General features: G+C 37.2%; 1 protein-coding gene across 1 annotated transcript in view; it reads left to right on the top strand.

Moving 5' to 3' along the window:
- Positions 1–13,285, top strand: part of POLR3A (RNA polymerase III subunit A) — a 31,635-nt gene extending 18,350 nt beyond the window's left edge. Inside the window, exons 23-34 of the mRNA XM_031061809.1 lie at positions 533–703; positions 1,501–1,614; positions 5,187–5,273; positions 5,359–5,441; positions 6,820–6,990; positions 7,563–7,656; positions 7,777–7,869; positions 8,308–8,472; positions 9,138–9,302; positions 9,625–9,756; positions 10,970–11,102; positions 13,118–13,285. Coding sequence (XP_030917669.1) covers positions 533–703; positions 1,501–1,614; positions 5,187–5,273; positions 5,359–5,441; positions 6,820–6,990; positions 7,563–7,656; positions 7,777–7,869; positions 8,308–8,472; positions 9,138–9,302; positions 9,625–9,756; positions 10,970–11,102; positions 13,118–13,266 — 1,557 coding nt within the window. The 3' untranslated portion in view covers positions 13,267–13,285. The remainder of the gene's footprint in view (positions 1–532; positions 704–1,500; positions 1,615–5,186; positions 5,274–5,358; positions 5,442–6,819; positions 6,991–7,562; positions 7,657–7,776; positions 7,870–8,307; positions 8,473–9,137; positions 9,303–9,624; positions 9,757–10,969; positions 11,103–13,117) is intronic.
- Positions 13,286–13,630: the final 345 nt, after the last annotated feature.

Below are 13,630 nucleotides of genomic sequence, written 5' to 3'. Positions count from 1 at the left end.
TAACCTAAAATGTTTGATAGTATGCTTTCTTTTGGGGAATGCGAAGGGATATGGTAGTTAAGGGATTTCCCAGTATAAGGAGTTAATGTAGGAGAAGCAGATGACCCAGATAGAAAAATGGTTTTGGCAGGTGACCTCTGTTTTTTTCTCAGTGAAAACAATCATTGAGTGGTTCTGCTTTCGTGTACAAAAAGTATTGTATCCCTTGAGAAATAAATCTGCTTGGAAGAATAAATCCCTCAAACTACAATAGGTTTTTGCAGCTTAGCCCTAAGTCATTAGCTTTTCTATACAATGGAATTCTAAAAGTGGAGTATTGTGTTGTTGCATGAAATTTTATTGACTTTAGTGTTCTGTGGAATGTACAGTAAGGCCTGAGGGGTAATACATGATTTTAAGTAGGTTTTCATGCCTACTCATCACTGTGTCAGATTTATTTCCCAAGTCTGGTTTTATACTTCTTGTATTGCAAATCAACAGCTGTTCTAAAAAGATCCATTTTACTTTCCTTGTACTTTTTTTTCCCCTTCAGAGACGTCTGGTAAAATCCCTTGAAGATCTTTGCTCACAATATGATTTAACAGTCAGAAGTTCTACTGGTGACATAATACAGTTTATTTATGGAGGGGATGGCTTGGATCCTGCAGCTATGGAAGGGAAAGATGAACCACTGGAATTCAAGAGAGTTCTAGACAATATCAGGGTAAGGATTGCTGAAATCCTTATTGAAAGTGTGAAAATACTGTTGAGCATGGAGAAGAAAGTAGTAAATAATGGGGAAAATTGTTTCACTGGAAATATTTACTTTCAAACTGCCTTTTTTGAATGGTCCTGGTCAGTCTTTCAGGATGTGTATTCTAAGAGTAATAGATAGTTTTTCCAGTGGAACAGCAATTTGTGTATAGAGACCAAACCATGTATAAGCTGTGACAAGTACAATTTCTTTCCATGCTTGAATGTAGTTTTGTGGCCTGATATCCAGCTCGCTAGATAAATTACTACAGGCTTATTTGGGTACTACTTTGGTACATTGCACAGATTAATCTTCTATTAAATCAAGACATGGATGTTCCTTGAGTTCGACTGGCTGGTGGTTGTTCAATAATATTGTCATGTTTGAAGACTTGTATTGTTCAGTTTTGGGTTTTGTGGTTGGTTGGTGTCGTGACCCCCTTCCCGCAGAAAAATGTCTTTTGCTGAAGTAACTTTAGATTTCTGTAATCTGGGTGTAAAAGATGGGTAGAACTAGAAATGTCTGGGTGTATACCTTCAGATGTCCAGAAATAAGGAGTGGATGTGGTCCTTCTTTCCACAGTCGTCTAGTATATAGTATAGTAAACCAAAACCAAAAAAATAAACCCCATTAAACAAACTACAAAAAGACACACCCAGAAAAAAAGAATGCTGTTACTCAGTTCTACATATCTGTGTTCTGTGTCTTTGCATTGGAGTTTTTGTGCATGTGCTGTCTGTGGATAAGTAATGTTTTTTCCTGTGAAGGCTGTCTATCCGTGCCGAAGTGAACCAGCCCTTAGCAAAAATGAATTGGTGTTAACATCTGAGTCCATCATGAAGAAGAATGAATTTCTTTGCTGCCAAGACAGTTTTCTGCAGGTAATTATCTCACTTCCTTATCACACTGTGATTAACTTTTCCTTAGGATTTAAGCACAGGACTTTAGCCTGTCTGGAGACTACTTACATGGCTTTTAAGGGTGAGTGAAGGTTCACATGGCTGCTTATACTTTGAATTGTAAAATTCAATCTGTTTGAAAGAGCATTGGGCAATTTTAATATTTATGAGAGCAGCCACTCTCAAGACTTCCTTGAGAATCACTGATCAAAGCTGTAGAATTAACCTGCCTGTAGAATTAACCTTACATCTATATAAAGCTGTTACCTTGATGAACCTTCTCATTACTGGCAGTGATGAGAAAAAATTCCTTTCATGACCTGTATTTGAAGGGTTTCTTTTTAATAGATCAGAGTGTTTCAGAGCACAAGGTAAACCTGAATTGCACTTTCATTGATAGTCAAATTATATCTATATTTGAAATATGCTGTAAATCTTAACTGCAAGTCTGAAGGAAAAGAAATCAAATAATTTAATATTAGAGTTTGTGGATAAAGCTGGTTTTTGACACATACGTATTTTAAATCATATAATGAAAATTTAAATAATTGTAATTAATTTCAGAAGCACAGATAGGGCTACATCACCTTACTGATAATTACCTTAAGATTTTTTAATTTTTAGATAGTTACATTTTCTTCTTTCCTTTTTTTTTGTTCATCCTTGAAGACATTAACTGAGACAGGTTATGAAAAATATAATGAGGTAATCGTAGCATGTGTGTGCACTGTGTGAGCATTAATGTTAGTGCTTTTTAGCTAGAGATGTGTGTGTAGTGCTAAAGTAATTGATTAGCATATATACATTACTGCTAGCTAAATTATGACATAGGTGTTCATCACAATTGTTTAACTTAATGTGAATACTGTGACATGCTAATTAATACTCATTGCTAAATTCAAGGATTTTGAGGAAGCTTTCTTTCAGTACTTGACACTTCTTCCTAAAAGTCATTCATTTAGTCTCTAGGGATATGAACATGTCTTTCTGGTATTTTCCTTTCCCTTCCTCCACCTTTCCATTCCAGAACAGAGATGCTTCTTAGTGCTGTTATTTTAGCCAGAGGTTTTTGCAATGGGCTTATCCACTCCAGTCTAGAACACAGTGTGTCTAAAGAGCCAAAAAAGAGTCATTTTTTGTGCTTTTTTTGAGATGATGGAATAGAAGTGCTGTGAATGTGGTGCAAACACACAAAAAAGCTCAGCACACAATCAGTCAGTGCTGCCCTATGCAGAGTTGGCCTACTGGGTCTGCCTGAACTGGAGCAGATTTTGCTGAATCTCATGGCATTGTCTGTGCCACTGTGCATTCCAGTGGCTTCTTCACTGCAAGGATTGCAATGTGAGCGGTGCTTCTCGTGTTGTAGATGACCCCACTAACCTGGCTGCTGGGACAGCTGATGCAAACCCTGAGCTGCCCTTTTGCCTGAACAGCAGGGAGGAGCTGGCAAGGCCTGTGTTGAGCCACATCTTACTGAGCCTGTTTGGTGCCTCTTGGCTAATCTGGTCCAGACTAAGACTTCATGGATTAAGAAGCTGTGAAAAAATCAATGTTCTTTGGAGTCCACTCTGGAAGCTGTGCTCATAGAGTACAGTGTTGCTCTAAAGATTATAAATCCAGAGAGGGAGAGAGATAGGCTCAGCAAAGAATGAGCTACATTTTCATTCCATTTGTAGCAAGAATTAATCCATAGTTTCGATAAAATCCCAACAGATACCTAAAAGCTGAGAAGAAGTAGTCATTTCCTATTTTAGGTCTTCTGCATAAATAAAAGTTTGTCAATGAAAAATAAGTTTTCAGAGATCTGTCTTCCACGTTTTCTGACTCTGGTGCATGGAACTAACAAATAATTTGATTATATGTTATTATATATATGTTATACCATTTTCAGAATTATGTGTAATAACTGATTTATTGTGTTGGAGTTGTTTGGATTTTTTTCAAGTACTTTGGAACTCAGGTACTGTCAAAGAGGAAAACTCTTCTGCAAGTCCTGCAACATTGCTTTTTTTATGCATGTGTAATGAAAAGATTAACCTCTCTAATTCCATATTATTGCCTAAACACTTACTTTAGGAAATAAATCACATTATAATTTTTTTGCAAATATGTTGGGGTAAAAAGCCTTTAAAATGTCCAAGTATATTTGTGAATAATGCTGCTTACTGCAGGGTGAAAAAAGGGGCAAAAACATAAGAATACATCCTGTCATCCAAGTGAGGAAGCAACTTTGAAGCATCCATCCAGCAGCACTTCTGTTGCCTGTTCTTCCTTTTGAACTTGGTTCTGATACTCACAGAAAAAAATGTACTTTCTGGAAATACCTTGAATGTCAGTAAGAATGTTATTTTTGAAAGAGAATTCTGTTAGAATGTAATAGAAATGTTTTCATAATGTTTCTATGAACTCAGCTGTGGAAAAAACAAATGGCAATCCCTCAGATACTTACTCATTTTTGCAAGTAATTGCCAGTGCTTAGCTGACTGTGCTGGTTAAAAGGAGTCTAGTACCTGGTGCAGAAGAGGTGATGCTGTGTAACCATCACTCTGTTAGGTAGGACTAATGGGGTAGAAAAGGTTTAAAAGGACTCTAAAAAATCCAAGTATTCATTTCTCTATAGAGGCTTTCCTAAATCATGGTTGAAATAGATGGGAAGGATTTCCTCTTGCTTTTTGTGTATATTTTGGTTTTGATAACCTTGTGTTATGGTCGTGACTTGCACCAAGTCCACATTTGTGGAAGAGTTTAATCATAGATCTCATATTTCATGACTTCTAGTGTACATATATATGTCCAATGTGTAATGACCAAATAATCTTTTATAGAATAAATGTTGGTTATTTTTCTAACAGTATTGTTTCAGTTTATGCTCCAGTAAAGACTGTTAGAACTTCTTTTGGGTAAGTGTGGTAAGAGAGTGAAAGGTCTGCTGTGACATGTTAAATGCAGTTATCTGCAAGACCTCTCCACAGCTTAGGGGAGTTATTTGAATCATATTAGGTAAACATATTATATACATGTGTATGTAATAGTTTTGAAGTTTTTTCTCTCAAAGAAAGAGCACCTCAAATCTCTGAAATGTATCCAGCAGATATACTTCGTATACTTCTTCTCTTGCCACAGTCTTTCCATTTTGACTATTTTGAGTAGTGAGAAATGAGTGAGAATGTATTTGTGTCAGTATTGCCAAAAATAAGAATTTTGAGTTGGTGTTTTTTCAGTTTTTAAACCACTTTCAGTAAGTGGTGGGTAGGAAGGGTTAACCCATGTCAGGTGTCTTCACCTGTCAGTGTGTGCTCAGGAAGGATGCTTTTATGCAGCATGGACCACAGTCCTCATGTGCTGCTACTGATTTGTGGCTACACCAAGGTGGATCTGGATTGCTAAACTCTAATGTATGTGTTTGTCTAAATTTTGATGTTCTTCTCTTCATACTGTGCATTATTAATTTGTTGTAAATATTTGGAGCTTAAAGTAAATAACTTACTGGAATAATTCAAGACTTCAATATGGACACCATGTCTTTGCTTACTGTGGTTTTAATGTGATTTCAGGAAATTAAGAAATTCATCAAAGGTGTTTCTGAGAAGATAAAAAAAACTAGAGACAAGTATGGAATTAATGACAATGGCACAACAGAGGTAAATTATTTCAATGGGGTAATGATGTCATTCTTTTCCATCCTCATAAGTTGTTGCTTTTCCAACTATTCCATTCTCTTTTCAGCCAAGAGTTTTATATCAGTTGGATAGGATTACTCCAACACAACTAGAGAAGTTTCTAGAGACTTGTAGAGACAAATACATGAGGTGAGTATTTACCCTGCTGTGTTCTCAGTGCTGCTGTTTTGTTGGTAACATCTGGGTGTATTTTGCTGTTTTTATTGTATGAATTTTGGTTCTGTTGTGAATGCAGTACAAAGAATTAGGAACAATTGGCTCCAATGACATAAACATTGCAAGACCAAGGTAGGATGCAAAACAAAAAGCATCACTGTCTATGGGTGTGCTTGTTAAGGCGGTCTTGCACAAAAGTTCTAGAGATCTAACAGGTGGGATTTTTACGTTTGTCTTCAGTCAAAATCAGATCCTTTCATTAACAAACTTTGGTATCCTTTTACATTGTAAAAAATGCTTTATGTTTCTTGAGCATGCAAAGCTACCTGCTTGTGTTTAAGCAGCACCTTCCTTCTGAAGTAATAGTAATCATACCAACAAGCAGTTTTAGCATTGAGCTATTCATTACTTATACCCACAGACTGTGTTTTGACAGCAGATTCTGGTAAAAGCCAAAAGTGATAGGATTCAGAGTAAGGGAGGATATTGTTTAAACACTTCACATTCTTACACCCACTGCCAGACATGTTTCCTTCCTCCCCCTCTTGCAGGAGGTTTTTGAAAACCTTCAATGAGTCCATGCAGAACAAAGTCTAAATAGATGAGTTTCAAATTCAAATGAATCTTGATAGATAGTCTTGTTCTACACAGTCTGAGGAGTTATATCACACTTGATTCTTATAATATTCTTTGATCTCTTATGCACTCATTGGATCCTTTTGTTTTGTTATTCTTGGCCTCTACCAAGATAATGCTGGTGTGGCTTTTCTGATATCTTTACCCATTGAGATTTATTTCATTTCCTTAGACTTTTGGATTTGGGCGTTCACATGCAGCCATGGATGACCTCTCCTTTGTGGCCTACCTGCATTAATTGTTTCCTAATGTTCTATTGAAAATTCATGTATATATTAAGTTCTTAACTATTTTAAAGCAATTACCAGTCCTTTGCTTTCTCTTATTAGGAGTACTTGTTTACATTTGTCTTAAGTGTTTTTAGATGTGAATTATCACTTTTACTGTAATAAGTAAATGTTAGCATATGGTATTTCCCTGAAGGGGGAATGCTGGATCTAGTGCTTGATGCTTAGGAGGAAGAAGACAAGCATTTTGTAATCTGTAATGGAAGTTATACTGAGTCTGTGGAATGCTTAAATGACAGGTCATCTTCTTGCTTTGTATGAGATCAGTCTTAAAGTATTGGTGCCCTTTCAACCTCTCTCTTGTTTTTTTTTACTAAAATATGTTAACAAACTTCTCATATATCTACCAGAATAGTTTCTGTTGCTGTTTGCTTAGGATCTTATACCTTATTCAGTTCCATATCTCTTTCTATATTTTTTTAAATCAGGGCCCAGATGGAGCCTGGTTCTGCAGTAGGAGCTCTTTGTGCGCAGAGCATTGGTGAGCCTGGCACACAGATGACTCTGAAGACTTTCCATTTTGCTGGTGTTGCTTCAATGAACATTACTTTGGGTGTGCCAAGAATCAAAGAAATCATTAATGCTTCAAAGGCTATTAGGTACAAATATTGTCTTGGTCTGTTGGGGTTTTTGTCCCTTTGCCCAAGTGAAACCTGATGGGCAAATTTGCAATACATGATAGCATTTCCCTGTCCTGAGCAATATACTAGACACCATTCAATGCAAATACTTAAACAAAAATCTGATGTCTGCCCAACTATGATATTTAAGCCCACAGAGAAAAATCAAATAAAGCAAAATGATTATTTGTTAAGTATAATATTTCCTTAAACTTCTCACCTACTGTGAAGTGCTCTGGTGCTTAGCAGTACTTGAAGCATACCTATTTCTAGGTGCACATGAAGCCATGCTTAAATAATACTGGAATAACATATGCCATGAGAACAGTCACTAGTACTTGTGTGTTTGCTTGTTTTTACCAGCCTGAAGTATCTGATCAGTAATTTTTCTTAAATACACCTGAGGAAGCTGAAGATCTTCTTCTCTCTTATCTAGAGCAGTATTTAGCAAGATAAATTCCATAAGGCAGGCTGTAATTCAAGTTGCCATCTCTACTCTAGCTGAGCAATTTCCTACCTGGGTTTTCATGTGTGTGTGTTTATTCTTGTAGCACCCCTATTATAACAGCACAGTTGGACAAAGATGATGATCCTGATTTTGCCCGTCTGGTTAAAGGAAGAATTGAGAAAACTTTGTTAGGAGAGGTAAGAAAATTGTATTATTGCTAATGCTTTAAATGTATGCATTCGCCAATTGCAATGCAGTTGCCAATGGCAATTTTAGCCATTTATGCATGCTAATTGTTTTGTCCTTGTCTCTTAAAGATTTCTGAATATATTGAGGAAGTATTTCTTCCAGATGACTGTTTCATCCTAGTGAAGCTGTCTTTAGAGCGCATTAGACTGCTGAGATTAGAGGTGAGTTGTTCAGTTCTTACACAGATTATATCTTGGTACCTAACAAAGGGTGTCTTAATCCCGTGTCAGTTGTCACACCAGGGGAAGCTAAAAAAAAAAGGAAGTGAATGATAGATGTTGTGTGGCTACATTACATCTAGAAGGGTCTCTTTTATTTTTTCCTTGCAGAGTGGATAATTTCCCCTTTATTTGGAAGTGAGAGAACATACATTTGTGTTTTGCTAAACACAGGGATGCCATTTCTGTCCATTGGTTAGTGTACAGGCTGGTACCCTCAGCATAGGATACAGTTTCATGCAATTTACCAAACTAATTTAGAACAGAATATTTGGGGGGGGTTTTCTTACCTTTTTCCTTTTTATCATCTGTTCCATTTATTTGAGCACATTGATACCTGCTGTGATAACCCTGATGTTTGTGGGTTGCCTTTTGGCACAGGTGAATGCCGAGACTGTGCGCTACTCAATTTGCATCTCCAAGCTCAGAGTGAAGCCTGGGGATGTTGCTGTGCATGGAGAAGCAGTTGTGTGTGTGACCCCTCGTGAAAATAGCAAGAGTTCCATGTATTATGTATTGCAGTCCCTCAAGGAAGAGCTACCAAAGGTAAAAGCCAAGGCTGTCTCATGCTTTTGTGGGAGGTAATCAGTAGTAATAATTTGTTCCAGGGTGGCAAGATGAAACAATTCTTGGCAGTATTGACAGCGATGATAGGCTGGGTCAGTAACTCTTAGATTGTGATGGTACTGCCTTGCTGTTGAAACTAAGCCATCCTTTACTAATATTTGTAAATAAAATGGAAGCTTTGATATTTTCCTTACAACATTCCAAGTGCAGCAGTTGTATGAAATAGTTGCATCTGCTTTCAGCTGTACCTAAAATTGAACCACATGATGCTATCTGGCATTTTTTCAGCTTACTGTGAGGAGACTCTCTACTCTGGATTTTAAAAAGAGAGATAAGGGAACCTTTAGTGTTAGCAATTTGCCATTTCATTTCTATGGGTTTTCCACCATTCAGACGCACAAACTAGAGTCTGGGAATGTCTGACATAAAATATAAAATGTAGCTAGTGAGTAAGGTTTGTACTACAGTGTCATTTTTACACTAGTGTATTTAAGAGCAAGAAATCTTACTCCTATGTGTTTTGAGTGAGCCTTTACTCCGTGTACTAGACCTTCTCAATAGGTTTGAATGCTGGTAAGTGTTAACCCTTTTATACTGTGTTACTGTATAGATCAAAGTTACTTGGGCTTTTTTGTTTTGTGAAGGTTGTAGTGCAAGGCATACCAGAGGTTTCCCGAGCTGTCATTCATGTTGATGAACAAAGTGGAAAGGAAAAATACAAGCTTCTGGTTGAAGGTGATAATCTACGAGCTGTTATGGCTACTCATGGAGTGAAAGGAACAAAAACATCCTCTAACAACACTTATGAGGTAATGTCTGAATGGGTGCTGTGGGGTTTCCCCTGTAGCATCTTTATTGCAAGTGCTTGTTTGTGCTCAGATGCAGCAGTTGATACGGAATGAAGCCTGATTCCACTAATACATGTCAGAATGCATTAACACAAGAGAATAATTCACTGGCAGCACTGTTCACCAGAAAGAAGCTGTTTCTATAAATATTTTTTAAATGGCGAAGTTAAAAGGGTAGTCACAGAAATGGAATTTCAGTGTGCTATCAGATGGTATTTATTCCAGGAATATACTTGGTTCATGCATGTAACATGGAACAATCATGTAACAATCTCTTGTGTAGGTAGAGAAAACTCTGGGAATTGAAGCTGCTCGGACAACCATTATCAATGAGATTCAATACACGATGGTGAACCATGGCATGAGCATTGACAGGAGACATGTCATGTTATTGTCTGATCTAATGACTTACAAGGTTTGTACTATGGTTTTTCTAAATCTTATATCGGTCTGTTTAAACCCATTAATTTTATCATGTTTGAGAAGGGTGGGTGAGCTCAGGAGATGGAAATTCAGTCTGGGCTTAGGGAATTCCAAGTTGTACTGACCTAATACTGTTACCTGCATTTTACACAAAATGCTTAATTACTCTAGTGCTTTGGGGGAGGGTGGATCTATTTTGACTGAAAACAAATTGATATAATGAGTAGGGAACAGTAATTTCATAATTGAAAATCAGAATCCTAAACATGGTGTGCAAAACAACTGTTTGGGTAGCCATGCATGCAGTTGAAGGCTTGCTGTGCAGAAAACCCCACGGGAAGTGGTTTGTAACAGCTGCGCCAAATGTGAGGCAAAGGATACAGGCATTACACGCAAAATCAGCTGACATGAACAGTCTTACACAATGTGTTAATACAAAATCATGTGCTCTTTACTGATGGATTTTCTTTCTTTCACATCCAATATGGTTTTTAGAGTTGAGTACACTTAGTGAAGTAAGATTTTGCAATTTGCCTGCCAGAGTGCAGGGGTTTAATTTGGGTGAAATGGATGGAGTTCTGATTTGTTCCCAAACTGCAGAGCTTTGTTGTACTGAGCAGCAGCAGTCCCCAGGGCTGTGACCCTGTGAAGTTGCAGCCCAGCAGTAGAAAACGGCATCAGAGTACCATGTTTTAAACTTGGTGGGCTCCTACTGTGTGTTCATTTGCCTGTACTTAGGCTTCTATGTGCAGTCTGATATAATTAGGATGTTTCTAAGAAATAAGAAACAAAGAAGTCAAGTTAGTTTAGAAAGCTAATTACCATTTTTTCTGGAGAGTGGAAAAAATGAAGGTTTAGCATCTTCTGTAGTCTCCTGGTGGCTGAGGTCAGATTTATCTGTAGATAATAGGCATAGTGCTCTCAGACCCCACTGAATTTGTAGCTCAGCAGCCAGTTTATAATTGCGGAGGTTTTTTTCTCATGGCCAGGTTTCTTTCAATTTGTTCTATATTCAAGATCTATTAGCCATTTATACCAGCTTCTATTGTATATGAAGTATGACTTTTGTTTTATGTAAATATTCATTACTACTGAACTATTAATCTGTTCAACTGTGAATCGGTGTATTATGACAATACTGTATTGTAGATAGTATATTTATTTATTTACTCAGGCTTACTCTTTGGGTTTTTCCATTAATCAAGGGTGAAGTTCTGGGCATTACCAGGTTTGGACTGGCAAAAATGAAGGAAAGTGTGTTGATGCTGGCTTCTTTTGAAAAGACTGCAGACCATCTCTTTGATGCTGCCTACTTTGGACAGAAGGATTCTGTTTGTGGTAGGTATTGCAAAGTCTGTTATAGTTTGTGGTCCTTACCTGTGAAACCTCTTCAAAGCATTGGAGTTTTGTCTTTGTTAAGCTTCCTGTTCAGCTGGTATGGCAAAAACTTCAGGCTAAGTTCAGGCTTGAGGCTAATTCATTCTAGAAGTCCTGGAAGTTTGTTGTGTTTCTCTACTTCTCATCTCAGACTAAGATCTTGAAGTCAGTTGGATATTTGTTGGACGTTTCTTAAAGTAGACTTCGAGTAATTTGGTTTTACTTCTCACCCTGCGTCTCAGTGAAATACTAGGAAATTTGTCCCACTATCAATAGCTCTGGTTTTCCAATTGTGAAAGTTTATCTTCAACACCTAGAGCTGTTGAATAAATCTAGTACCTCACTCAGTATTAGGTTTCATTTTCATTCCTGCTAAGCAGGGAGACAGGTACATCTCAGCCTAGCTGAAGAGGATACTCTTACCTGATTGCTCAGGTTATTTAGCACTTGTACCTAGAAATAAGCAGAAAGGCCAAGTTCTTGTCTTCATTTAGTTCTAATCTAAATAGATGAAAATTGTGGGCCTTTGTTTTTTAATCAGAAGTCCTGTTTATCAGTATTCACTTCATTAACAGCAGGCAAGATACTTGTCAGTAATTTCTTTTTAAATGTATGTGTTCCTGAGTTTTAAATTTAAGTATGTTAGCAGCCTGAATCATCTTAGTGAGTTCATGAAAGAATCTGCTAAATTTTGCAAATACATGGTTACATATGCACAAGTGTATGCATGCCCAAATACATACAGCAAACAGAAAACCCAGTCAATGAGTTCTGGCATTCTGTTTGTATCTTTATTTTGTCTTGTTGCCATGTGCTCAGATATTTGGAATTGAAATAATTTTGGGGTTTTGTAATGGCTTTGCCCCGATTCTTTTCAGGTATTCTTCTTCTTTAAGCTACATGTATTTTGGGACTGAATTGTTAAAAAGCCTGTCTAATAGGTTAAATGGAGAAAAGAAGTAAAGCAGGTTTCACTCTTTTCAAGATCTGTTTATGCAATACTTACCCTGCTGGAGCTGGAGTTGGAATTCTGGGTACTAATGAAATACAGAAATATGCATGTGTTATGCAAAAGTTAACTAGTTAACTAGATAGACTTGTGTGTATATCTAGGTGGTCTTAGTGTAGCCAGTTTCAAACAGTGCTTTGTGCACAGTATTTTCTGAATCTTCATTTGTGTACATTCAAATTGTGAATCAAGTCAGAATTTTAAGCAAATTTATTTCATCCTCTCTGCATTCAAATGTACAGCTATTTATTGTTACCTTCTTAAACATTTATGTGAAGGACAATTGAGTTATACTCCTGAGAACGTGCAAAAATGTCATTTAGATCATAACAGCATGCTGAGAGAGAAACACTGATATCTGAGAGCTTGCTTTGAGTGTGGAATGTTCTTCGGAAAAGTCGTGCACATTGGTAGATCTGGAATATAAATGTGTCAGCACATTGCAGTGGAAATGTTATAACCATCAAAAATCATTGGGACAGACTCCATCTTTCACTTCAAAACAAGCACTTTCTGAGTGCTGAAAATGCCAGGAGCGTTACAGCTCAAGTAGTTCTGTGCCTTTCTCACTGGGAACTTGGGGAGGTTTCAAGGAAACCCTGCCAGGTTTGACTGAAGCCTTAGCACTGAGTCAGAGAATGAACATGAAGTAAGTTTGCCTTGCATCTTCTGCTATGAGCCCTGCATGGGACATGTCTTCTCTAAAAACAAAACTTCTGAAGGGCTTTCATTTTACTGGGGAAGATGCTTAGGTTAGGTTGAGTTTTTCCTGTAGAATTTAACACTGTTCAAGTAACATACTGGTTTGATGACCATAACATTTACTTTTGTCTAGTGAAGAGGCCTTGGTTCTTACATGTGAAGTTCAATGTTTGGTAGGTAACACAAAACAGAATGGGCAAATGAAAGTAGTTTTGTAAATCCTTATTGTTCAAATGTTCACTGGGTTTTTTTTGTTTTTTCCTAGGTGTTTCTGAGTGCATCATCATGGGAATTCCCATGAATATTGGAACAGGTCTCTTTAAGCTGTTACACAAAGCGGACAAAGAATCAACCCCTCCCAGGCGGCCTCTGATATTTGATCATAATGAATTTCATATTCCCATTGTTACATAGCACTTGGACAGCAAACAAGATAGCAAACCAAGAAATAGTCAGCAAACTTTATTTAAATTAAGGAAAGTGTGTTATTGGTTCTGTGTGTCTCAGTACAAGGCAGTTGGTAAGTGAAATTAAAAGAATTGCCCAAATGTTCGCCACCTGTGGTTAGTACTGACCTGAAAGAGAGAGTGCACCAGAGAGTGGAAACAAATTTAAAGTGGTTTTCACCTGATTACATTTGTTTTTCATGTGACAGTGTTAGCTTTTGCTGTTACCCTTAGTGGGTGCAAGCTGTTATTAACTCAGTATTTATTTAATGTAGATTCAGATTTTATTAAAAAACAAAATGAGATTTGCAAGAGAGTTCTGTGAGCTTTCC

This window comes from Geospiza fortis, unplaced genomic scaffold (assembly GCF_000277835.1).
Source record: "Geospiza fortis unplaced genomic scaffold, GeoFor_1.0 scaffold130, whole genome shotgun sequence".
NCBI classification, from domain to species: domain Eukaryota; kingdom Metazoa; phylum Chordata; class Aves; order Passeriformes; family Thraupidae; genus Geospiza; species Geospiza fortis.
Note: the sequence above shows the minus strand (reverse complement) of the source record. Positions and strands in the feature narration are given on the sequence as shown.